The sequence below is a fragment of the Ochlerotatus camptorhynchus genome, unplaced genomic scaffold, assembly GCF_037179485.1.
Source record: "Ochlerotatus camptorhynchus isolate MF236.1 unplaced genomic scaffold, CSIRO-AGI_Acam_v1.1 ptg000304l, whole genome shotgun sequence".
Taxonomy (NCBI): Eukaryota; Metazoa; Arthropoda; class Insecta; order Diptera; family Culicidae; genus Ochlerotatus; species Ochlerotatus camptorhynchus.
Genome location: NW_027040792.1, coordinates 4,826,431 through 4,850,066, shown reverse-complemented (window position 1 = coordinate 4,850,066; position 23,636 = coordinate 4,826,431). Strand labels below are relative to the sequence as shown.

Below are 23,636 nucleotides of genomic sequence, written 5' to 3'. Positions count from 1 at the left end.
CTAGAGCACTCAAATTTGGTCAATAGTTGCTCTGTAGCAAAATGTATCCACACGTCAAAATTGAGCTCTCAAGGACGTTGTTTACCCCCCTGACGATAAAAGTTTAAGGTATTGCCGAAGCCAACTTTTCCCCTATTTATTTTTGTATTTGTTAATTTATGAATTTATTTCTTTTATTAATTTATTAATTTATTTGTTGATTAACACGAGGGGGGCGACTCTATCTACGATGCAGAAAAGATTGTGTTTTGCTGTGGCTAGCGTACGCACGCTGAGTAGATAGAAGGTAGATTTATGTCCATTTTGAAGATTTCCTGCAAAAAGATCAAACACGATGCAAGTAGATGCGAGAAATGAGAGATGATTTTTCGAAGATTGATACGCTACTGTGAGATTTTTTGAGCATCTAGAATTGAGATTTAGATGTGTCGCCCCCCTCGGATTAACATAATTTGTAGAAATATAAATATTGATTTATTTTTTCATTTATTTATACATTAATTAATTTATTTATTTGTTTATTTATTTATTTATTTATTTATTTAATTGTTTATTTATTTATGAATGAATGAATTAATTAATTTATTCATTTTTGTTTTTTTTTATTTATTTGTTTATTTTTTATTTGTTTTTATTCATTCAATTATTTATTGATAGATTTATTATTATTTTTTTTTTTATATTTATTTATTTATTTATTAAATAATTTGTTTATTTATATTTTTTTCTATTTATTTTATTTTTTTCTATTTATATTTATTGATGACTTAATTTATTTTTTTATTCGTTTATTTATTTATTTATTCATTTATTTGTTTATTTATGTATTTATCAATTTGTATATTTATGTATTTATTTATTTATTTATACATTTATTTATTTATTTTTTTATTTTTTTTTTTATTTATTAATTTATTTATTTATTAATTAATTAATTTATTTATTTATTTATTTATTTATTTATTTATTAAGTCATTTATTTATTTATTTATTTCTTTATTTATTTATTTATTTATATGTTTATTTGTTTATTTATTTATTTATGAATTTATTTATTGATTTATTTAGTTAATAATTTATTCTTTTATTTATTTTTTTACAAATTATTATTATTATTTTTTTTTTATTCATTTATATTATTGTTTATATATTTATGTATCCTTTTTATTTATATATTTTTTTTTTTATTTACTTTTTCATTTATTTATTTATTTATATTTTATTTATTTTTTTTTATTTCTTTATTTTTTAAATGCTTTGTTATTTATATGTTTATTTATTAATTTATTTATTTACTAATTTTTTATTTATTTTTTTTTTATATTTTTATCAATTTATTAATTTATTTTTTAAATATTTTTATTCATTTATATAATTGTTTATTAATTTATTTATTTTAATTTTTTATGTTATCATCGATATAATTATTTATTTTTTACTTATTTATTTATAAATTTTTATATATAATTGTTCTTTAATTTTTATTTTTTTTTAATTTTTTTATTTATATATTAATTTATTTATTTATTTATTTATTTGCTTATTTATTTAATTATTTATTTGTTTATTTATTTGTTTATTTTTTTTTCCATTACTGAAATACTCTAAATTCTTGTGAAGTTCTTGGCATTACCTTGAACTAAATAGAACTGTCAAAAAAAATTCTCGAAGTTTTTTTGAAGCTTATGGAAATGAGCGGAATTTATCGAATTTTACCCAAATCTTCGAATTTCCCTGAAAGTCTGGAATTTCTTGAATTTCATGAAGTTATGAAGCTATTGAAAGTGCTGTTCATATCTCTGAAATTCCCTATAGCTCTCTAGTCTAACTTCTTTGAGGAACTTGGAAGTTCTTTAAAATGTCTATTTTCCTAAAGTTATCTCCACATCTCTGAAACTGATCGCGCACGGGTGGGATCCCTACGTTGTATTTTGATACGGCTAAGTACGGATAAATGAAATGAAACACACCGATGTGCTTGGCCGTCCTGCCATGGCGGAGGCATACGAACTACTGGTCTATTTGCTTGTATAGTAGCTACAGTGGGTAGGATAGTTGTACATTAGGGTGTTTCATTTTGAAAAAAGTGATGAATTTTTGATAGGCCACCCTCCAGTTCGATTCATAGCCCCAAAATATGAACCTGTGCAAAAAATGGTAAAGATTGATGAAGGTTTAGAGGTCGCGCCAATGATTTGGATTTTGTATGGAGATTTTGGTGAATTAGTATGGGAAATTATTGATTTTCGTTTACATTGCTCTAACTTTGGTTGTAGTTGTCCAAACGTTGAAAAAAAATATGTGGTTGTCATGACAATGATCAACAAGCCTGTTGTTGTTGCGATGAAATTGGCGTTGTTGCCTTGTACATATTCATCTGTCAATTTACCCTATTTTGCCATTTTTTCACATTTTTATAATTCTTGATACGCTGCAAAACTGAGCGTAGCAACTGTAGGCTTTTTGTTTATTGCCATAGCAATAACATACTAAATTTTTTCGACATTTGGACAAGTAGAAGCAAAGTTATAGCGATATAAGCGATTTTTTAAATTCTTCCATAGTAATTCCCATACAAATTTCAAATCATTGGCGCGACCTCTAAACCTTCATCAATCTTTACCAATTTTTGCACAGGTTCATATTTTGGGGCTATGAATCGAACTGGAGGGTGGCCCATCAGAAATTCATCACTTTTTTCAGAATTAAGCACCCTATTGTACATGTAGATGACGTTGCACAAACAGAAACTATTACGACTTCTTTAAAGTTCTCTGGATATTCCTGATTTTCTAAAATTTTCTCAAAAGTTCCTGCGGTTTCCTGAAGTTTGCCTGAAGTTCACCAAAATTTCCAGAAGTTTTCGGAACTTACCTATTGTTCCCACATCTTCTGTGTAGCTTTCTTAATATTTGTAGGTTCATTCCCTGAAGTTTTTTACTATCCTTAAATTTTCGGAACTTTTTGAAGGTTTCCTCTATTTAACTGGAATAAATGTATCTGCCATAAAGTTCTCGAAACGAACCTAAAGTTTTAAGAACGTCTCTCAAGTTCTCACAATTTTCCAGATATTCATGGAACTGTCCTAATATGTTCAGAACTTACTCGAAGTTCACGTACCTTTACCAGGTCATTAAGCTTAATTTTTTGCTGAATTTAATGGAACTGCCCTACAACTCTTGATCTTCGCTGAAGTAAATTTTTCTGAAATCTATTAGATTGCCCCGGAGCTGTCGAAACTAACTCTTAAAAATGTTTTAACTTCCCCCTTTATGCATTTTGGTACGCAACTTTTATAAGAGGAGCGTACGAAGATCGATATTTCGATCATTTTTACGAATTGACCACTTTTATGGATGTTCTAGATCGCCCAGAGGAGAGTTTCGTGACCACCAGTGTGCGCATGCTGGCCCCAGATTCAAGTAGCATCACAACAAGTGTTTTTAAAAAATTCGGATCTTCCGGAGGACCGTTTCTTGAGTACCTATAGAGTTAGGTATTTCAATATTGTCGAAAAAAAAAATCACGAAACTCTGTGATCAAATACTCTTTGAAGTTCGACTATAAGTTTAGCAACTATCGGTGCGAAAGCCGAAATATCGTGATAGAAACGAGCGGTGCGTAAACAAGTTGCTAACTAAAATAGCAATGGCTGAAGTTGTCGAGCTAGCAGCCCGAATAGCAGCGCATTGGTGCGGGTGCTCTAAGTGCTCATTGAATAAGAAAGCTTAAAAATCCCTATTCTAGGGCACTTTTCAATAACATAAAAATAACTCTGCGGAAAAAAAACACCTGTAAAAAGTTCCATGAATATGAGGCTACTAAACTTCTCTAAATGAAGTTTCATGGGCTTATCTATATTTCTCTGAATTCATCTCTACAATCTACTGATCTTAAAGGTTGAATTCGAAAAAATCTAGTTGAAAGTCTTGTTGGGGTTTATGAAATGCGTTTTATATCTCATATTACAGTTCCACAATTTTTCCGTAGTATGTGATTCACAATAATCCTGTAAAGGGTGTACCGTTTAAAATCCGCACACACTCAAATTACTCTAACTTTTGATCAGTTGCGTAAAATTAATTTACATAGTTGAAGATGCTAATTTCAAATAACAGACTAAACGGAAACTAGAACTCAGTTCGAGATGTGGCTAAAAAGTTGAATGTGAGCAAGACTTTCGTGCAGACTACCAAAACTCGAGCTGGACTACGTACGTTTAAGGTTCAGAAGTCCCCAAACCGTGACGAGAAACAGAATACGGTCGCAAAAAGCCGTGCCCGGAAGTTGTACGACCAGAAATTAACGAAACTACACTGCTGCGTAATGGATGACTTCAACCAGATTTCAGGAAATCTGTATGTGACTGCCAAGGATAAGTGTGGTGTTCCCGAGAATCTCCGGACACAGATAAAGTCGAAGTTCGTCAAGAAGTTCTTAATTTGGCAAGCGATTTGTACTTGTGGAAAGCGGAGTACACCGCGGCTTCTCCCTCTCCTTAATGCTGGGTTTAGACAGGGCAAGTCAATTGATCAAGTCAGTTGAATTCAACTGTAAATCATTCCATTCAACTGACTTGATCAACTCACTTGAATTGAAAAAAGTTGAACCAAGCTCAACTTTTCAAGCCAATTGAATTCAACCGAATTGATCATTTGACTTGCCTAGTCTAAACTCAGCTTAAGGCTCACGACGATCCGAAGATTTTCTGGCCGAAATTTGCATCGTGCCACTACACGAAGGACGTGCTAGGGTGCTATAAGGTGAATGATGTCGATTTCGTGTCAAAAGATCTGAACCCCCCAAACACTCCGGAACTGCGCCCAATATAAAAATACTGGGCCATTATGAAGGAGCACCTTCTAAAACAACCTAAAGTGGCAAAGAATGTAGAAGAAATGAAGAAAGCATGGGTTAATATGCAAAAAAAAACTGTAGATTCTGAGGTCGTGTAGAACCTTATGGCTGGGGTTAAAGTCAAGGTTCGCGCATTTGGATATAAAGGTAAAATAAATTAAATGAATGATGCCAGAACTGACTTTAATTGTTTCATTTTACTCCCTGAAAATTTGGTGATAATCGGATAAAAACTCGAATTTTGAGAATACCCTTTATAAACTTCAAATAGTTAGCACAATCTCCGATTGCAACCAAATTAGATTAGATTTGGATGGTATGATTCGGAGCTGATTTAAATTGTGTGAAGTAAATTTTAAATTTCAAGCCACTCTAATGCTTACGTTATCCACTAAGAATTCTACCGCAACGGAGCCAAACCAGATTCGTTGAAATCAATCACTCACCGTCCAAACAAATACTACGAAAAGTCGCCACATTAGAAACGGTTGCATTTTTGCAGCTTGCCCCGTTTCGTTTTCGTACTGCTACCACGCTTGCTGCTCTCTTTACCCTTCATTCCTCAGGATATCCCCAACACCACCCACCATCTTCAAGTCTTCCCTCGCCCACCCAGCCGTTCATTGGTCGCAGTGTTGTTGTAGGTGGAGAAAGAGAACCCGATTCTTCACCGTTTACCTTTTGGTGCTGCACGCTGCACTACTTTCCGTCCGGCGACACCACAAACTACATCACACCCAACCCAACCGAACCGAGCCGAACCTAGTAAAAGTATTGCACTCTCTTTCTCTGGTTTCTCTGCATTGAACTGCCTCCCACTCTCTTTGTTGCGGTCGCGTTCGAGTCAAGCTAGACAGGAAAGTACACGCACGGCCGATGAGAGTAGCTCAAAATTGAGTCGCATTGGACTGAAAGTTGCAGTAAGCGGGGCTATTCACTTTCCGGGAAAAACTGCTGGAATGTGAGTAAAATCAAAGAAAATTTTACTCAGCCTATGAGTGTACTAATCTCTCGATTTTCTTCATATTCAAGCAGTTTTTTCCTGGAAAATCGAGGATTATTTCACAATTGCGTTACTCTCATTGGCCGTGAAGTACCAGGAGAGACTGCGCGCAACTCACTCGCGCGATTTAATACCTTTTCCGCAAGTCAGTTCCGATCGCGGTGCAAGAAACAGTTAGACCACTTACACCGTCCGGAACGGGTCGTCGTCGCGTTTGATCGTCGCGAAAGCATTCAAATTCAAAATTGTGCAACTGGTGCGTGCATTCTGAAGATCATAATCTACCGACTCTCGCATTGCTGACTGCCGTGCTCTATAGTTTTCCGCTCCGGTTGGTTTGGCGGTTCTTGTTCCGAGGGTGCGATGTACTTAAACTTTGTACCGGTACCGGTTTCGGTATGAGTCAAGCACGGTTGGGTGATTCTTTGTGTGCCTAGCGACGCTATCACCGGAATCTACGGGTGCGCTCGTTTAGCTCAAGTGGTTATGTGCCCATACGATGATGGATTGGATTGCAGTGCAGTGGACCCCAACTTACGGTGAGGGGTTCATCGATTGTTGATGGTGAAGCAATTTCTCACACTTGAAACGGTGTTAAGAAGAAGATGGACGGGTCCCTCGGTCATGCACTAACGCGGACCGTGACACACAGCTACGGCAAGTGGGGAAAATTGATGTCAGAAAGCTAGTGAGCGACGCAAACAGAAATGTATATCACCAAGGACACATATTTTCACCGTGCCGTCATCGTTCTCGACCGCACTCGCTACTGTGACAATGTCAACAACCAGCTACTGACGGTTTTTTTTTTGTTTGTTTTCGTGCCAACTTTGCGCTGGTAGCTCTACTTGGGTGTATCAAAATTTTCACCTTGGCTGAGTCAGATTTTAATCCTGATCGAGATCATCCTAACGCGGTTGCCTTGAATTAATGTGTTCTATTTTTCACACGATTGATTGGCTAGTTAATGAAGTATGCGGTGATCTTGATCGCCGTGTGTTGATGAAAGTGATTAATTTTTCTTATTTGTTTGCAATTGTATGATTAATTTTGGGCTCTCTGTAAACCGCTCGATTTAATGCAAGTTTGAGAATTTATCTAATTCCGATTTATTATTGGTTTTATTTTTTAATCTATGAGAATTTGATTATTAACTTTAACGTTCTGACTTTTTGATACATTTGTTTTTTTTTTGTTCGGGAAAATTCTAAAGTTATTTTTTGTTATATTCTCATACAATTTCAAACAGTAATTTCTGCACATCAATAATTCAGAATTTATTAGTGTTTTTACTTTTTATTTGTTCTACATACAAATTAAATTCTAATAAATTTTAATCTAGGTGCTCCAGTACTACAGTACAGTAACTTACCAGTCTTAATTGTTAAGATATACATCTAACCCAAGTAGCATTGTAAGTTTTATCGTTGTTTTTTAGCAACTGGAAAATGCAATGTCTGAAACCTCATAAGAGGAACTAAATCTAGACAATTTGAATCCACTTTAAAGTTTTAAATTTTAAAAATGTGTTTCGCGGAATTTCAAAAGCTCTATACTTATGCCAGGATGATTCTTGGCATGATAAAAAAAATGATTTTTTATCTTCTTACAGGTAATTACATTTAACTTTTAACACTAAGTCTGAACAACAACTCTTCTCAACTAGAACCTAACAAAAACTACGCTCGCTCCTGCCTCTGCAACTGGTTTTGTTTGTTGTTCCTGCAGTCTCAGCAAAACTCCTCTGGGTGGTAACCGATCGTCAACTGCTATGTTGACAATTGCTGGTCATCGAATTCTTCGGTGTCCAAAGTGCATTGTCGAGTAAGCGTTGGCCTGTTTCCATCCATGTGGTGTGATATGCTGATTCTTGTCGCCAGGTGCCTCGTGCATGGAGTCGAATACGGGGATGTTGTCGAGTCAGCGTCTAGGCCACGTTCGGTTGGTTAGTGGACGTGGGTAGAGCATCGGTATGTCCATAACTCTATATCTTTTGGTGTTTTACATTTGTATTAGGGTGCTTTCTTGAAGAGTCATTTTTCTTATAACAAATCTCAAGATTTAGAAGTTCATAAATCTGAAAATTTCGGCCAATGATTGGCTTATCTGCAGCAAACAACAAGCGAATCTATAAACAATTGACATATTTTCAAACAAGATAAAAAAAAAATTATCAAAGGTCGGACGGAAAATTAAAAAATGTCATTACAGATAATCAAATCGCTCGGACAGTCCAGCCATGTTTTTTTCGTTGTCGTGTATCAAGGACAGTTTAATACATATTGAAAATTAATTGCACTGCCTGTTTATGTGCCCGAATTTAACGTTTTAAAATTATTGTTCACTGAAGTCTTTTGTACACGGTTTTTCGCGATTTACACGGTAGTTTTTAACGATTTCTTGACAACGATTCAACCTATCGACTTGATTCTAATCACATTATCCGTTTCAAGCTATAGGTAATCGAATGGCATACTTTTTAAAAAATCACAATTTTTGTTGTAAATACAGATTTTTTTTAAAATATGTCTATATGGAACATAGCATGCTATAAATACAAATGGCATCAAAAGCATTTGAAAAATCAAAATTTTGGTAGGTTTTTTTTTACACTGTTTCTTACATTCCTTTTTCGTGATGATGGTCACATATAGCAATAAATAGAATTCAATCTGATTTTTGGCGACCAATTTTCATCTCATTTTCTTCAACAATCGTTGAAAGCAAAAACAATTTTGAGTGGATGAAGCCACTTACATTTTTAAATGGGTCCATGACCACTAGGGTGGGTCAACTTAACAACCCCCTGCTCCCCACAAAAAATGTGAACAATTTGAACGAATTTTGTAAAGATTTGGATTTGCGGGAGAGCTCTAAAGTTTTTAAGGGAAAATGTATGTATGATACCTGTCAAAAAGTCAAGAATAGCTCAATTTTGACCAGATCTAAGACATAGATTGTGTTCGGGACAATTACATGAAGACATTCCGCGCAACTACCATAAACCGGACTAGTTCATGTTGATCTTCGTCAAGCTTCGTCTACAATTTGGACTTCTGTGAACTGTCAAGCAGCCTTCAGGTTAAATTGGCTGAACTTGGTGAGTTCGTTTCATTTTGTATATTTTTATTTTCTCAAACCAGTAACGTTGGGAGATCACCTTTTTGTGGTGCGTTACTGGTATAAGATCTACCATCGAACCCTAGTCGTGACAGCTTCAAACTAGGGAATCAGGATTTTCCAGTTATGAAAGGATCACGTTTTAGTCCTTGTTACTTTTTATGACTTGAAAATATTGACAAGACTCGGGTAGTGAGCACCACCGTTATGTATTTCTATATTGTATATTTCAAATCAAAAATATTGTTTATGTTCATAGATTTCACATATTCCTTTCCCCTTTGTCCTTCTTCTTTTCCTTTCCCTCTTCTCTTTTCAGAAAGCGAGTAATAGCGCTATAGCCATAAGTCATAAAAGGCTAGGACAAGAGTTAGTGCTCATGCCCCAACCGTCAGAAGAAAATGGAGCATCATGTAACCTTTCTAGCTTTGATGCTTCCAACGACCAACCAATCATATAATTACCAAAATCGGAACGTACGGTGCGAGATGTCTACGTTTCATCCATTTATTGGATTCTGAAGCATCTTGTTTAAAACTTTGATTTAAACAGGTCCGATGTTTTCTGAATCATCTTGCCCCTTAAATACTGCACATTAGGCCTGGCCGTTTTGATATGTGTGACGCATCTTCGATGTGAAACATTTATCAAATAGACAAGAAAATTGATGTAGGTATATATATCATTTTCCAGGATGCTTTCAAGAACTGGCTGTGTTGGTGTTAAATTAGATTAGACAGATTTCATATCAGGGAGCCATGCTTCCTTCTCGGTGTAAATGTCAGCCGGGAAAGTATAAAAATATCAGAGACTACGATTTTTATACTGTGGGTTTCGATAGGGTTATGGACTGTCCATGAAGTCCCGATTGAGTATACTTAGTGTAACAACTTTGTCGAAAACTGAAAATCGATTCTTCTTCTTGACAAAAAGTCATTGAAGAGCTTTGAGTGTGTTGGTTTATTTCCTTTAAATTCCGTTATAATTGCTTATCTTTTGACAGATACGCGTATTTCGTCTACTACTTGCAGACTTCATCAGTGCCAAGTGGAGTTGAGTACTACGTTCTGCTGAATCTGCATACGGATCACGATTGTCGCCGCTTCCAGGCTTCCTGGCGATCGACAGACGCTTCCCGAACACTTTTAAAACGTTTGTCACGGTCGATTTGGCCACATCCAGCAATTTTGCCGACTTGGCGGGTGAGAATGTCGGATTATCTTGCTGCGCGAGCAAAATTTTGAAACGCTGCTCCTCTTGCTTGGACGTCATTTTGAAAACTGGAGAGCAAACGGTGAAAACTCATCATGACAACCATTGCATATACACTTAACTTCCAAATGCAGCATTTTAGGGTTTTTTTTAATGCATTTTAAACAAAAATACACCAATTTGAAGTTGACCAATTTTTGCGCGTTCCAGACTTTAATGTGACTACCAATGATATTTAATTTGAATAATCATGTTTTCGTCAGTTCTGACCCGATATTGTTAAGAAAAGCTATTCGAAACGAAGGATATGCCAGCAAAATAAACTATTTGTTTGTGAAAAAAGGTTAGGGAAGGGGACTTATTCCAGCATCTTTTAAGATAGTTCAACCTACGTGTCCCCAAAAATGCATCTTTTAATATATTTCAAGTTATAAATTTTCTTAAAAAAAAATTATGCGATCAGTTTTTCATTATTTTTATAACTGACCTAATAACAATTCAACTTAGTAGCGTTCCTGACCGTCGAAAAATATTCCTAACTCTGTATATATACATATCCGGTAGACTTTTGAGATATTGTGTATCAAAAAAATATTGGACGCGTTTTCATTCGTTCCAAGCTTCGCAAGCGATACTAAAATTAGATTAAAAAAGTTTTGTACGAGGCATCACTTGATAACCAAAGTGCACTTGTATTTACCAAGTTTTTCCAAAGGGGTACACTTTTTACGATGGTCTGCAAGCTCTATATGGTGGTCTATATAGAGGATTTTTCAGGTTGTATCGGTGGTGGTAAGGTGGTACGAACTAAGAAATAACTACTTTTACCCGAGACGTAATTCATGATGGACGTAAATCATGGAACGTAACAAATATTTCATGTAAAATTAAGTGTTCTTAACCCGAAACATAAGCAAATCGATGAAGAGAACGTTTGATTGAATAGATTTTCACGTTTCTTTCAACTGATTCTTATGTCAAAAGGGCCGCTTACATGTGTCGGTCTCAGGAAACCAAAATTTACATTACTTTTTTGATGTGTATAGATACGGTGAATTGCGTAAAACCTACTTTTAGCTTAATAGAGTTCACTCGGGATTTATAAAAAAGGAGCGGTGCGCTGTGGATTATGGTGATATGAAGAGCTTGGTGGCCTAGTGGCAACCAGTTTTGCTTAGAGTAGTTCCACGTCAAATGACGAATCGATCTGATGCAACCTACTCCAATTTTCATGAAACTTTACCTTAATATGTGTTGTTTAGTTGGAGATGCTTGACGTCAAATGTCAGTCTTAAAGTGGCCATTTTATACGATAGATGAGGAGATGAAAATATAGAGTTGATAGTTCCGTTAGAGTACGGCAGGGTGAAAATTGTAAATAGAGAGTAGAAAGCGAGCAAAGGTCAATTTTAAGGAAGGTAGACATCGGATTGATCATCACCTTTACCAAACTCCATCGTTGGGAAAAGGATGGTAAGGAGTATCCCCCCTCTCGCTGCCACCACTGGCAAAAGTAATGATCGCCGATTTGCTCGCGTACCTTCGATGTGCGGAAACAGTTTTTTCGATTGTGTCACACTCAAATCATCATCGGACGTAAGCATAGGTTTGCTATGGTCAGACCAGGGGTAAAGGCTGACTAAAAGTAAATTGGTACGCACAAAAAGACCTAAAATTCGTGATTCAAGAAGTTTAAAAAATCCATTAATGGTTGCTTTACAGTACTTTTACTAAAACTTCAAAGTTACAGCATTAGATGGTTACATTTCCCCACTTCGAACCTTCCTCTTGACGGAGCCCATCAGCGCCCGCACAGTGGAAACGGACACGCCTGCTTTGAATTTGCCCAGTATTTTTCGATTGGTCGAAATTCCAGGCAATTCGGAGGATTCATTAGCTTGGGTACAAAATCGATTTTTGGCAGCATACCACTCCGGAATCAACTTGGAGTAGTGGTAGTTGTAGATGACTAGGACCCCTATGCTTGCGGATGAACGGCAATACACGCTTTTTCAAGCATTCTTCGATGTAAACTTGGGATGTCATCGTCGAGGATGTGACGGATGGTTCCGATTTCAGGCCACAACTGTAAATCGCTTTCCAAATCATGACCTTTTTCGCAAACTTGTCGGCAAACACGAACTTGAATATTCCCGGCACATCCCCACGTCCAGTCGCGATGCTAAATTTTTGACCGGGAAGCTGCTTAAAATCGAGTTTGACGTATAAACAATTTGACGTATGTTTTGCCATCGATCAAAGTGCAGCCCTTGTGTTTCTTCAAAACACTGTCGTACAAGAGCCTTGCACGCTTTTTGGCCAGGGAATTCTGCTTCATGTGCCGGTTCAGATATTTACTGGCTTTGTACGACTTATATCCTTCTCTGGCAAGGATGTTCCGCACCGTTTGAAAGTTGTCGTTGTACCTTATGGCCACATCTTGGATCAAAAGCCTGGGGTTGCCTTTAATGCACCTCAACACCTTGCTGCGCAGCTGACAATCCCTGATTCCAAATTTTTCGTAGGTCCGGTGATTCCTTTCCACACTCAGAGTTTCCTTGTAGGTTTTGAGCACTCGACAAACTATTGTTTTTAGGATCTTCTGCACTTTAGCCAGCTAGGAACCGGACGACTCCGGATTTTTCAGGTGGTTTTGCACAATATTTTTTCTTCTTTCGAGTTCCATTTGTCGTTATTTCTGAACGCGAGCGACTAATTTGATCAAACTTGCACCAGTTGTTCTCTATAAAGTGAAGCAAACCACTGTCAAATATTTTCGATTCTTAACACTAGAGGCGTGTTAGTGGTGCACGAGGGGCGTACCAATTTACTTTTAGTCAGCTTTTATTCTACAGCTATCAAATCCCCTACATTCAATTTGAATCCAACATGTCTTTGATCGGATGTCACGTTTTGTTACAGAGGCATATGCTGATTGAATGGAAATCTTAATTGGTTGCCTCTATTTTTTTTCCTTGAATTGTTTTCGGTCGATCTTGTTTTCCGTACTGAGTAACAATTCTACCAACGTCAGGAAAGCAGCTTCGGGGACCAACGGCTTTACTTCCCTTCCGAAGGAAGGCGTGATCAGAGATCTCATGCCTCAATAAATCCCAGCTGTGCCAACTGGGATTCAACTCAGGCCCTTTGAGGTGAGAGGCAATCACGGTTACCACTACACCACCGGCTCCGATTAACAGGTTGCTTCGATATTCGATCAACATGTAGGTTTCAAAATATGACGTGGTAATAGCCCCTTGGGTCAAACATTTACATTTGAGCTAAAACCCGTCCATTTTGAATCTCACAAAAAACTTCAAAATAGCTTATTCGATGTTTTTCAACATATCATAACTTAAAAACATCACATTCAATTGAAATGACGTCTGGTACAAAGTTGTATGAAAACATATTCGCTTTTCATGAAAAAAAGTAACGGAATAAAAATTAAAGTTACTTTGCTTTTTTTTTCAAAGGAAAACATTTAAAAATATTGAACCCGTTATTTTTTTATTTATACACTCAAAATAACTTGAATTTTTACCGTGTATATTTTTCATGTAAAGCTAATAATTTTTCATTCAACTTAAACGCAGACGCCATTTCGATAGTAAGTGAAAGTTTCAAGTTATAATTTGTTAAAAAATTCTCAATACGCCATTTTGATTTTTTTTTTTTAGATTTATGATAGAATGTGAATGTTTGATCATAGATGCAACTATGCAATGTTTCATGTAAAACGTAGAAGGTCGAGTCTGAATTTTTTTTTTGTTCTATATTTGGCCTGAAAATGTTCTTTACTGATCAGAAGATTGTGGGTACAATCCCAAGCTCCTTCACGTCGAAAAAATATGCGACGGCCGCATTGATTTCCTATAGTGTCTGTTGGGACAGAAACTGGATTTCAGACTGGTACAGCACGACTCGTTTTTATGCAATGTGCATGAGTCAGCTTTTTAGCTGTAATAAATTTTATTAGGATTATAAGAGTTTTTTAAATGTGTGTGTTTATGTGTTCACTTACATTTCTAGTCCTTATTAGTGTGTTTGTTCTCTGTCCAACAATTTTAAACTAGAATAATTATAAATTTTAAGAAAAAAAACTTGTTCTGCGTCTTGCTTGTTCTTTGTTCTAGCTTTTAATGGTGAGTTTACTTGTCGTGTGTAGGTATTTAGGAACTATTCAATTCGTTGACAATTCAATGCGTATATATTGGTATTCTTATTTATAGTTCATCCTGCTGCGTGTAGACCGGGTAGCCCTGTCGCACCGGGGTGCTGGTTTCTCGTCGTTCAGAACATTCCCCGACCCGTATTTTCTCGATGTTTACTTCAGCGTTATCACCAACTTCCAGAACTGCCAACTTTGCCACTGAACGAACCAGCACTCCTGCACTGGCTGTCAATACCTCTGCATTCCGTACCCGGTCGTCACGTCCTGGAAAAACACGTAGTACTCGTCCTCTCAGCCAACCATTCCGGATCCGGTCTTCCACCACAACTACCAGATCACCAACTTGAACGGGACTTCCATCCACGAACCACTTCGTACGCTTAGTGATCATAGGAAGATACTCCTTGATCCATCGACCCCAGAACCTGTCCAGTAGTTGTGACAATTTTCTCTTTAACTATGAGAAATTGTCCAAGCTACGACAGGAATGTCGAAACTCAATGCAATCAAAGTCAATTAATAGTGCTAATGACGGAATCTGTACCACAAAAGGGAGAAGTGGTCCTTCGGTGCAATTGCACACTCAAAGCTCTTATTCGGGCCTGCTAGCCACTCACGATTAATAAGGTGCACTAGCTACAGATGGCCGGGAATGAAACGAGGATGATTTCATTCAAAAAATTCAATCACGGAACGATAACATCATTTTGCTACTTAACGATATAATGTGCGATGATCTCGGAATAGTTCGGTGGTAGAAACTCCTGCTTAATTTCTGACTTGAACACCTCCCAGCTGGTTAGTTGAAGATAGGAGCGAATGTACCACTGAAGAGCTCGTCCCTTGAGTAAGTGTTTGATTGATCGGAGCAAGGTTTGCTCATCAATTTCTTCAGTGTCGGCGTAGGTGTTTACCTGGTTGAGGAACTCACCTAACTGAATGATATTGGGTTGACCCGTGTATTCAAAAGGCCATTTATGTACCGGTTGAGTGAACCTGTTTGCAGACGGTTGTTGATTCGGTGTTCTTGGTGTACTGGGCCTGCCTTGAGATCTTAGGAACCTTTTGAAGTCATCTCGCAAGTGGGGAGGAATATGATCCATTCCTGATGCCTGCTGTGGTATTCCTGATTGGTTTTGGAGGTATGGGTCCCAATATCCTGGAAACGTGTTGTTATTCTGAGGTCCCGCCCCTGGAATGCCTCGGTGTAGTTGGTCTTGCAACTGCAATTCCATTTGCTGCCTTCTGACCTGCTCTTGATGAAGCTGCTGTTCCAGTTGTTGTTGTTGTTGTTGCATCTGGTTCACTAGTTGTTGGAGCTGTTGTTCTTGCTTTTGCTGTTGAAGTCTGAGCTGCTGCTGCTCTTGCAGCTGTCGCTGATGCTGTCGTATTATGTCTTGTTGTTGCTGTAGCTGCCGATGTTGTTGTTGTTGCTCGTACAGTTCATGCTGGTTTTCCGGAGTTGGTTGATATTCCTGTTGTTGTAGCTGTTGCTGTTGCTGATGCAATTGTTGCTGAAGTTCCTGCTCCAACAGTTGTTGCTGCTGGGAAGCTTCCTTAATGCTAGATTGTAGCTGCGCGATCTTGAGCCTTTGCTGCGTATCTGGATCTCCAGGTAGTTCTTCGGGATCGGGGTTGTCTTCTTCATTATCTGGATTTGCACACGCCAAGTTTACTAGGAATTCTTCAATCCTTTCTAGAGTTTTGTCGATCTTGGCCAGCGTGTTCTTAGCATTTACTGTTATCGTCGGATCCGAAATAACGGACAGTCTGAATCTATAGTGCAGCAGCCTGGATCTGCAAACCCTTACTTGATCTTCGTCGTTCTGTCGTAAAGCTGACTCCAACGCCTGACTAATTGGAGGTAGTTTCGCTTGGCACTGGTATATGCTATCGACGTCCGAAAGCACATGTGATGACGCTGTTGGTGCAGCTGCTCCTCCTCCGTTCTCCTTGCTTATCAGTTGTAGCAGCCGTAACGTCTTCCAGTTTCGATCCTGTCCTTTCAATCCTTTCGCTGATCTTATCGCCAGTTCAAAGTCCAGTTCCTCTGGGGTGAGGTGGTCCAAATCCATGAGGGATCTGCTACTTCACACTCGTATCACCAATAATCACTGATCACTCACTTGACCGCACGCGAATTACAGCACGCAATAGTGGGTTTTTTGTCTGGGCGCCAATGTGACAATTTTCTCTTTAACTATGAGAAATTGTCCAAGATACGACAGGAATGTCGAAACTCAATGCAATCGAAGTCAATTAATAGTGCTAATGACGGAATCTGTACCACAAAAGGGAGAAGTGGTCCTTCGGTGCAATTGCACATTCAAAGCTCTTATTCGGCACTCACGATTAATAAGGTGTACTAGATACAGATGGCCGGGAATGAAACGAGGATGATTTCATTCAAAAAACTCAATCACTGAACGATAACTTCAGGATTTTGCTACTTAACGATATAATGTGCATCTCTTAAAAGCTTATTACTACAGACATACATGCATTAGTCTTCTTCCTAACGTGTATCGTTGGGGGCCCCGTGATGCTGCTTCACCTGCATGCTCATGTTGCTGATGCACCTCCGTGTCGCGCAATCAGGTCGTTGCCCTTCGTTGCACCGTAGATCCACAACGTCACTGTTGCGTGGATGCACCACCGTTTATCGCGCGACAACAAACAGTCGCCGTATCGGTGTCGAGCCACACTGTGTTGACGCTCGGTATGCAACCGTCACATTCCTCTGTAGCCCCACGGCACCAGTGTATCAGCGCTTGTCACGCAGCAGTCTATCGTCGCACTGTCCACTGCCTCCCGTTGCCCCGTCTGTGCGCGTCGCACTATTGCCTTGTGTGCCGCACCGCTGCACTCAGCCGCCTTGGTGAACTATCACCGATTTGTGGATTTATCGCTCCTGGCAATCCACTGGAATGCGCTGACGAGACAATAGTGTCTGGTGGCGCGATTTGAGGCGACCCGGGATGGTCCGCTCGACTGGGTACGATCGTCAGGTGATCTCGTGAGGAACTGAGGCTGTAAATAAAGGCCCTCTGTAGAGGTGGCACTGCGTTAGCCAGTCATCACTGATAATGATCAGGTTACCTTCTGAGAGCCTTTGGTATCTCTTTGTCGCAGGCTCGATGATCTCGATCGTTAGATAACGTAGACGATCGTACTGTAAAATCGGAAATTGGTACTAATCCAAATTTGCATGAATGACTTCGTATTACCTAATGGCGTGTTTGAGTCATTTTGACCTATTGCCCTCCGATTGTCGAAACGGTGACGGTTTGGAGAGCCCTCTCGTAGATATCCCGATTTGAGTAGCTCGAGTTCCAGAAGTACATGCAATACTCTCTGGGCGAGTTATCCGGCTTTAGCGAATTTACCATGCACGTGTCTTGTACGGGTGTCTCATTCATTTACGGCACATCGAATCTGTCGATCTCTGGGACCGTTTGAACATACAACGAGCTCACTATCACTTAGTGATATTAGATCACTTTTAACGTCTGTTCGTTTAGGAAAACTCACAAATTTCAGGCATCACCGGCTGAAACCAACCACACGCCAGATTTCAATCCTTGCAATTGCCGTCCTATTGTATCTCGGGCTAATTGTTCGGCGGGTGCGACTGTGCGAGAATGAGATAAATCCATTTCTATGGACCTCTCCAGTGACGTCGTGTAGAAGGAAGGGATAATGATGTTGCATTGAAGATTTGGTTGCTTTTATTAAAAGTATACACGGTAACTTCGGCAATTGTTGGCGCATTTTTGTCGGCATAACTTCGAAAAGTGTAACATTGTTTGCACAGGTCCCAGTTACAGCGTACCACTGCCCTCTCGTCGATCGGCTCCCTAGCTGGCTGATTAACTCCGCTAGTGCTCAGCATTAGGAAGCAGTTAGGGGTAAGTGCTTCTTGTTGCTCGGAATCGATTGGCAGATATGTGAGAGGCCGTGAGTTGACAAGAGATTCAGCCTCGATCAGGAACGTACGAAGGGTTTCATCGTCCGGCTTGCCCCCGGTATTCAAAGATGCCAGCGCACTTTAAACCGACCGAACCATGCGTTCCCATGACCCCCCATGCGATGAACCGCCTAATCGCCATCTTGCAGGATTCCGTCGTTAGGTTGTGCACCACCTCCAGATGCACTGAACGTATGGTCAAGCAAGTGAATAGTGCAACCCAACGCTTAACCTCGCTGCGTCCCTGCTTAACCAGCATTGGCCCGAAGTAGTCCACGCCGACATAGGTGAATGGCTGAATGTGCGACACCGTCCTAGCTTGAGGCAGGGGAGCCATTCGTGGAATCTCCGGAGTCGCCTTGTAGATGTTGCACCACTGGCACTGCTTTCTGGCTAGCTTGAAGGCAACCCTCATCTCCGATACGTGAAACCTTTAACGCATCTCGTTCATCGCTGTTTCAGCATTGCAGTGTTTGTGCTGCCGATGGTACCAATCGACGAGGAGTTTAGTTCCGCCGTGTCTTTTGGGAAGAATCACGGGAAACTTGAAGTCAAACGATACCTGCTGAGCATTTGCAATTCTGCCATCCATCCGCATGACATCCTGTTCGTTCAGGAAGGTAGAAAGTTTAGAGATTTTGCTAGTTTTCTCGATCTTCATTTGTTCTCCAGCGAGAAGTGCTCGATTTCTCTTGAAGATAACGAGCTCATCTCCAAAGGTCTCTAGCTGAATCAGCTTGAAAATGGTTGACTCCGCCTTGAGTATTTCGTCCCGATAAAGGAACTCTGTTTTACCTGGTGCTAGCTTCTTGATTCTGCAATGAAGGATGTCAACGAACCTGCGTACGAAGGCTACCGCCCGGACCAGGCGCTCCCATTTCGAGAACCTTTCACAGCAGCTGATTTCCGACGACATTCTGATGGAGGTGTACCGGACGAAGTTCTTCCACTGTGTGGCCACAGATCCAGGTGTTGATAGAGGAATGATGGCGCATGGAACCAGCGACTGTCGGAGGCGATATTTGGACCTTTGCCCCACTTTGAAGCCTAGTCGGCAACGTTTAAACGGGTTGGCACCCAACGCCACTCGTCGACCTGCGTTAAATTGTGGATTTCCGTCAGCCTGAAAGCAACGAATTGTCAATACTTTCTAGGATCAGATTGCAACCAGGAAAGAAAGGTGTGAGAATCACTCCAGAACAATATATATGCATTGAAATGTCAATGAATTGAATAGTTCCTAAATACCTACACACGACAAGTAAACTCACCATTAAAGGCTAGAACAAAGAACAAGCAAGACGCAGAACAAGTTTTTTCTTAAAATTTATAATTATTCTAGTTTAAAATTGTTGGACAGAGAACAAACACACTAATAAGGACTAGAAATGTAAGTGGACACATAAAAACAAACATTTAACAAACCCGTATAATCCTAATTAAATATATTACAGCTGAAAAGCTGACTCATGCACATTGCATAAAAACGAGTCGTGCTGTACCAGTCCAAAATCCACTTTCTGTCCCAACAGTGCCTTTCTTACTGTTAACAAGATCACATGATTTATCAAATCGATTCCATATGAATTCCTTTATGCCGAAAGGCTTGAACGGTAATCAGGAATGAAGGTTTTGTTGTGATGTGAGGAGCTCGGTGACCTAGTGGTGTCCGTTTTTTCTTAATGAACAGAAGATCATGGGTTCTATCCTAGGCCCCTCTACATCAGTGAAATGATAACGTTGCAAAACGGATTGCTTTTCAAATTGTTATTGGTTTGCATGGGCGACCAAAGAGTTGGTTTAAAACAGCCTTTTGAAAATCTATCCTTTAAACACAATTAAAAAAAATACTCGAAAAAAAATAAAAAAGGACGGGAAACTCTTTTTCCCGTTTTCTCCATTGATCCCTTTAATCGACCATCGCACCCACCCGTTCCACTACCGGCATCCATATCAGTGAAAAACCAACTGGAATGGAAACACTATAATCCTTTGATCCGGTCACGTCCTCACTCATGAAGACGACGACGACGACGACGACCAAAAGTTATCGCACATTTTTTGCCAGCGACCCAGCGAGCGTCATCGCGATATGAGATTTTTCTCCTAACCTCAACATTTCGCTGACCTGGAGCCCCATCGCGTTTTCATCCAACCGCTGCGCGGTCAGTCAGGGCGAATGCAATCAATTTTTTTTTTATTTTATTAGCTTTTCCAACGATAACGTGGGGGACCCTTAAAGGTGGAAAGAGGAATGACCCGATCGGTGAATGTGAATAGCCAAAGGTAGTTCGGGTTGGGGAGAAAGGTGAAAGGTGGATGGATTAAGGCGAATTTAAGAGCATTATTGTTGAAGCGTTAAAAAGTCAGATTTATGAGGATTATCGAGTTTATTAAAAGCATATTCGATGAAATGGGTAAAACTATGAAACTGCCATTTTTCTGGAATTATCAAATCACAGAATTTGGCACACATACAATTATTTAATACAACTTGAAAACAAAATCAAACTCCTCAACACTGACTGTCAAATCATCTACAAATGAATTCGATATTAAATTGCTGACCATGGTGTCCAGAAGAAGTGATGAAGTTGCTTCACCAATGTAACATGCGGTATTTTCCCAGTGTGTACACTCAAAAAGTCCACATGTAAGTGTATTTGACCATAGTTCAATGTATTACGCATTTCCCACCAAACTGGAAAAGATTTACGCGTTTTCACTAATTAAAAAGTGTGATATAAGTGCACGTTTACGTCAAATCGTTTGGTTGTCTTGAGCGAACTTATTCCTTATGGAGTAAGAAATAAGTGCACCGAAGACAACAAAACGATTTGACGTAAACGTTCGCTTTTATCACACTTTTTGTATGTTTGGAGCAGTCCAGTTTTAGTTGCAACCAACAATATTCTACACGTTAATTTCTAGTGTTTGAAACTTTGAAATGTTGACAATCTTTCTCTATCAATTTAAGTGTATTGAACTTTGAATCACACTACTGTCCAAAACAGATGAATTTGAAGTGTTTTGCAATTCAATGCAATGTGAATTTTTGGTTCTGCAAGGTAAACATCGAAAACATGAGTTGTGACTTCATCCTTATCAACCAGCCTCGTATATGAGAATAACCGTGACCAGTGAGATCGAACAAAGACAACTGCAGCAACACACCCCAACACTTCAGGATCAATTCACAAATCAGACCCATTAATAAAAGGCATGTGTAAGCTCTGCCCTCTAGCAGCTTTGTTTATATCGACAGTGAGGGTAAATCGACATGAGGGCGTAAACGCGATGATCGATTCTCTTCGTCGATTTTCTCTTTTGTTAATAACTCGCTAGAATTAACGTTTCTTGGAGCGTTTGCCTTTGTTTTTGATAGCCAATACAACCTGTTACAACTCTGCATTGAACAAATTCAAATCGATGAAGAGAATCGATCATCGCGTATATGCCCTTATGTATGCTCACTGTCGATGTATTTGTCGCTTCAATTTTGGAGTCAGTAAAGTAGTAGTCGATAAAGTAGAATATTGTACAACATTGAACTATGATGTGAAAAGCTTTGATATCACCATGTGAGGCACATAGAGTCCAAGTGTGTCACAATTCAAAAACCAAAATGGTTCACAGCATAAGATTAACATATGGATGTGTTTCACAATAAGTGCTCAATGAAGTTAGAGACACATCGAGGGGGGCGACTCTATCTACGATGCAGAAAAGATTGTGTTTTGCTGTGGCTAGCTGCACGCACGCTGAGTAGATAGAAGGAAGATTTATGTCGATTTTGAAGATTTTCTGCAAAAAGATGAAGCACGATGCAAGCAGATGCGAGAAATGAAAGATGATTTTTCGAAGATTGATTCGCAAGTGTGAGATTTTTTGAGCATCTAGAATTGAGATTTAGATGTGTCACCCCCCTCGAGACACATGATGATGACGTGGGGAATTTTTTGAGTGTATGTTGAAAAGGGAAACTCGAAAAGGTAGCTTAATTCATGCATCTAGTAAGCTAGTACATTGATTGTATTCAAACAAATGACTCAAATTACGCTTTTTTCGAAGTTATGACCGATCCTAACAATAATTAAATCAAATAAATCCCTCCCGATTTGCCAATAAATATAATCCAAATGTGATCGAGAAATTTTCGATTTTATTCGGATAATGCTTCAGTAAGTGAATATCCGATCAGACAAACAGCCACTGGCATTTCCCAAATTCCTATCTGCACTGCAACAAACCGTTCATCGATCATCAACGTTGTTGTGGTTGTTGTCCACTCGTCGGCCCCAGCAGGAAGCAGCAGCGGTAGCTTGAAATAAATAAATAAACAATAGCAGAGAGTCCGACGAGCCTACGCACTCACACACAAACCTCGGAACATCCGAACCAGCCAGGGTGCGTGCGCGGAGGCAGCGAAATCAGGGGAACACGCGAGTTCGGAAATAAATTCAATCAATAGAAATAATACAAACACACACACCGACCGATTGAAATGGAATTTGCTAAAACAGTGCAGTGTTGGTGCGGTGGAAATTCAATTCAGTGTCGTGTTTTTGTTTTTCAGGGCTTTAACTCGATTGCGGCCGTCCGAACCGTTCGTGTTTTCGGAAAACAGCTCAATGCAGGAGAAATAAGTCAAGTGCGAAATATATCAATTCAGTGTCTGTAAAAGCTAATAAATCAATAGCAGAAATTGATTAAAATAAATTGGAGAAAGGAAAGTGGATTGGTTTTCGTTGGCGGGCGTGTTGTAAGTTCGTTGGAAGAAACCCTACGAAAGAGGATTAATCGACTTTGGTCGGTGGAATGCCCAGAGCCCACGGTGCACGGGTGTGGTGGCGCCAATTGGAGTGACATTTCAGCTTCGATTCGATTCGAAACTGAGGTGGAATTGAAGGCGAAGCGACGAGAATAATTGTGTCTCCAGAAGGGATAGCGGAATCGACAACAACAACAACAACAACAAAGGACCATGGGTGAGTAAGCGTAAATCCGTTGGTGGTAAATTGGATTTCGTATTTACAGGAAACGTACGGTTCCGAAGGAGCTCTATCGAATTGAGCAATGGGAAGATGGCTGCCAGAATGATACTCAAACGATGTTTCTCTTATCACTTAATGATTGATGTGTTAAGTATCTGTACAAATGAAACTTTGAATTGCTTTGAATGCGGAAATTAGTGCCTTTGAATAGAACTTTTGATGCGTGCTGCTGCGAAAAAAGCATCTACAAGCAAGAGGAGGAGGACGATGGTGACCGTAATGTCTTAAGACAGGATCTATAGACACTTA

The 23,636-nt window shown here is 39.1% G+C and overlaps 2 protein-coding genes across 3 annotated transcripts in view; one reads left to right on the top strand and one right to left on the bottom strand.

The window, feature by feature from the left end:
• Nucleotides 1–6,025: 6,025 nt before the first annotated feature.
• The window catches only part of LOC135707146 (uncharacterized), a 291,025-nt gene continuing 273,414 nt past the window's right edge, over nt 6,026–23,636 (top strand). The window contains exons 1-2 of one of the 2 annotated variants that reach the window (XM_065228873.1): nt 6,026–6,116; nt 22,910–23,321. In XM_065228873.1, coding sequence (XP_065084945.1) covers nt 23,318–23,321 — 4 coding nt within the window. In that variant the 5' untranslated portion in view covers nt 6,026–6,116; nt 22,910–23,317. Of the gene's footprint in view, nt 6,226–22,909; nt 23,322–23,636 lie in introns of both variants that reach the window. The other variant, XM_065228874.1, reaches the window with a different exon arrangement.
• LOC135707140 (bromodomain-containing protein DDB_G0280777-like) lies at nt 6,142–16,441 on the bottom strand. The gene is made up of 2 exons (XM_065228859.1): nt 15,617–16,441; nt 6,142–6,315 (listed from the first exon to the last, which is right to left on the bottom strand). The coding sequence occupies exons 1-2, from the start codon at nt 16,439–16,441 to the stop codon at nt 6,142–6,144; spliced, it is 999 nt and encodes a 332-aa protein (XP_065084931.1).

Excerpts from the sequence above, each read along its gene's own strand:
- LOC135707140 (XM_065228859.1), bottom strand. The coding sequence starts at position 16,441 with ATGGATTTGGACCACCTCACCCCAGAGGAACTGGACTTTGAACTGGCG. Across the intron at positions 6,316-15,616 it reads AGCAGCTTCATCAAGAGCAG|ATTCCGGTGATAGCGTCGCT; the intron begins GTCAGAAGGCAG and ends GCGCACCCGTAG.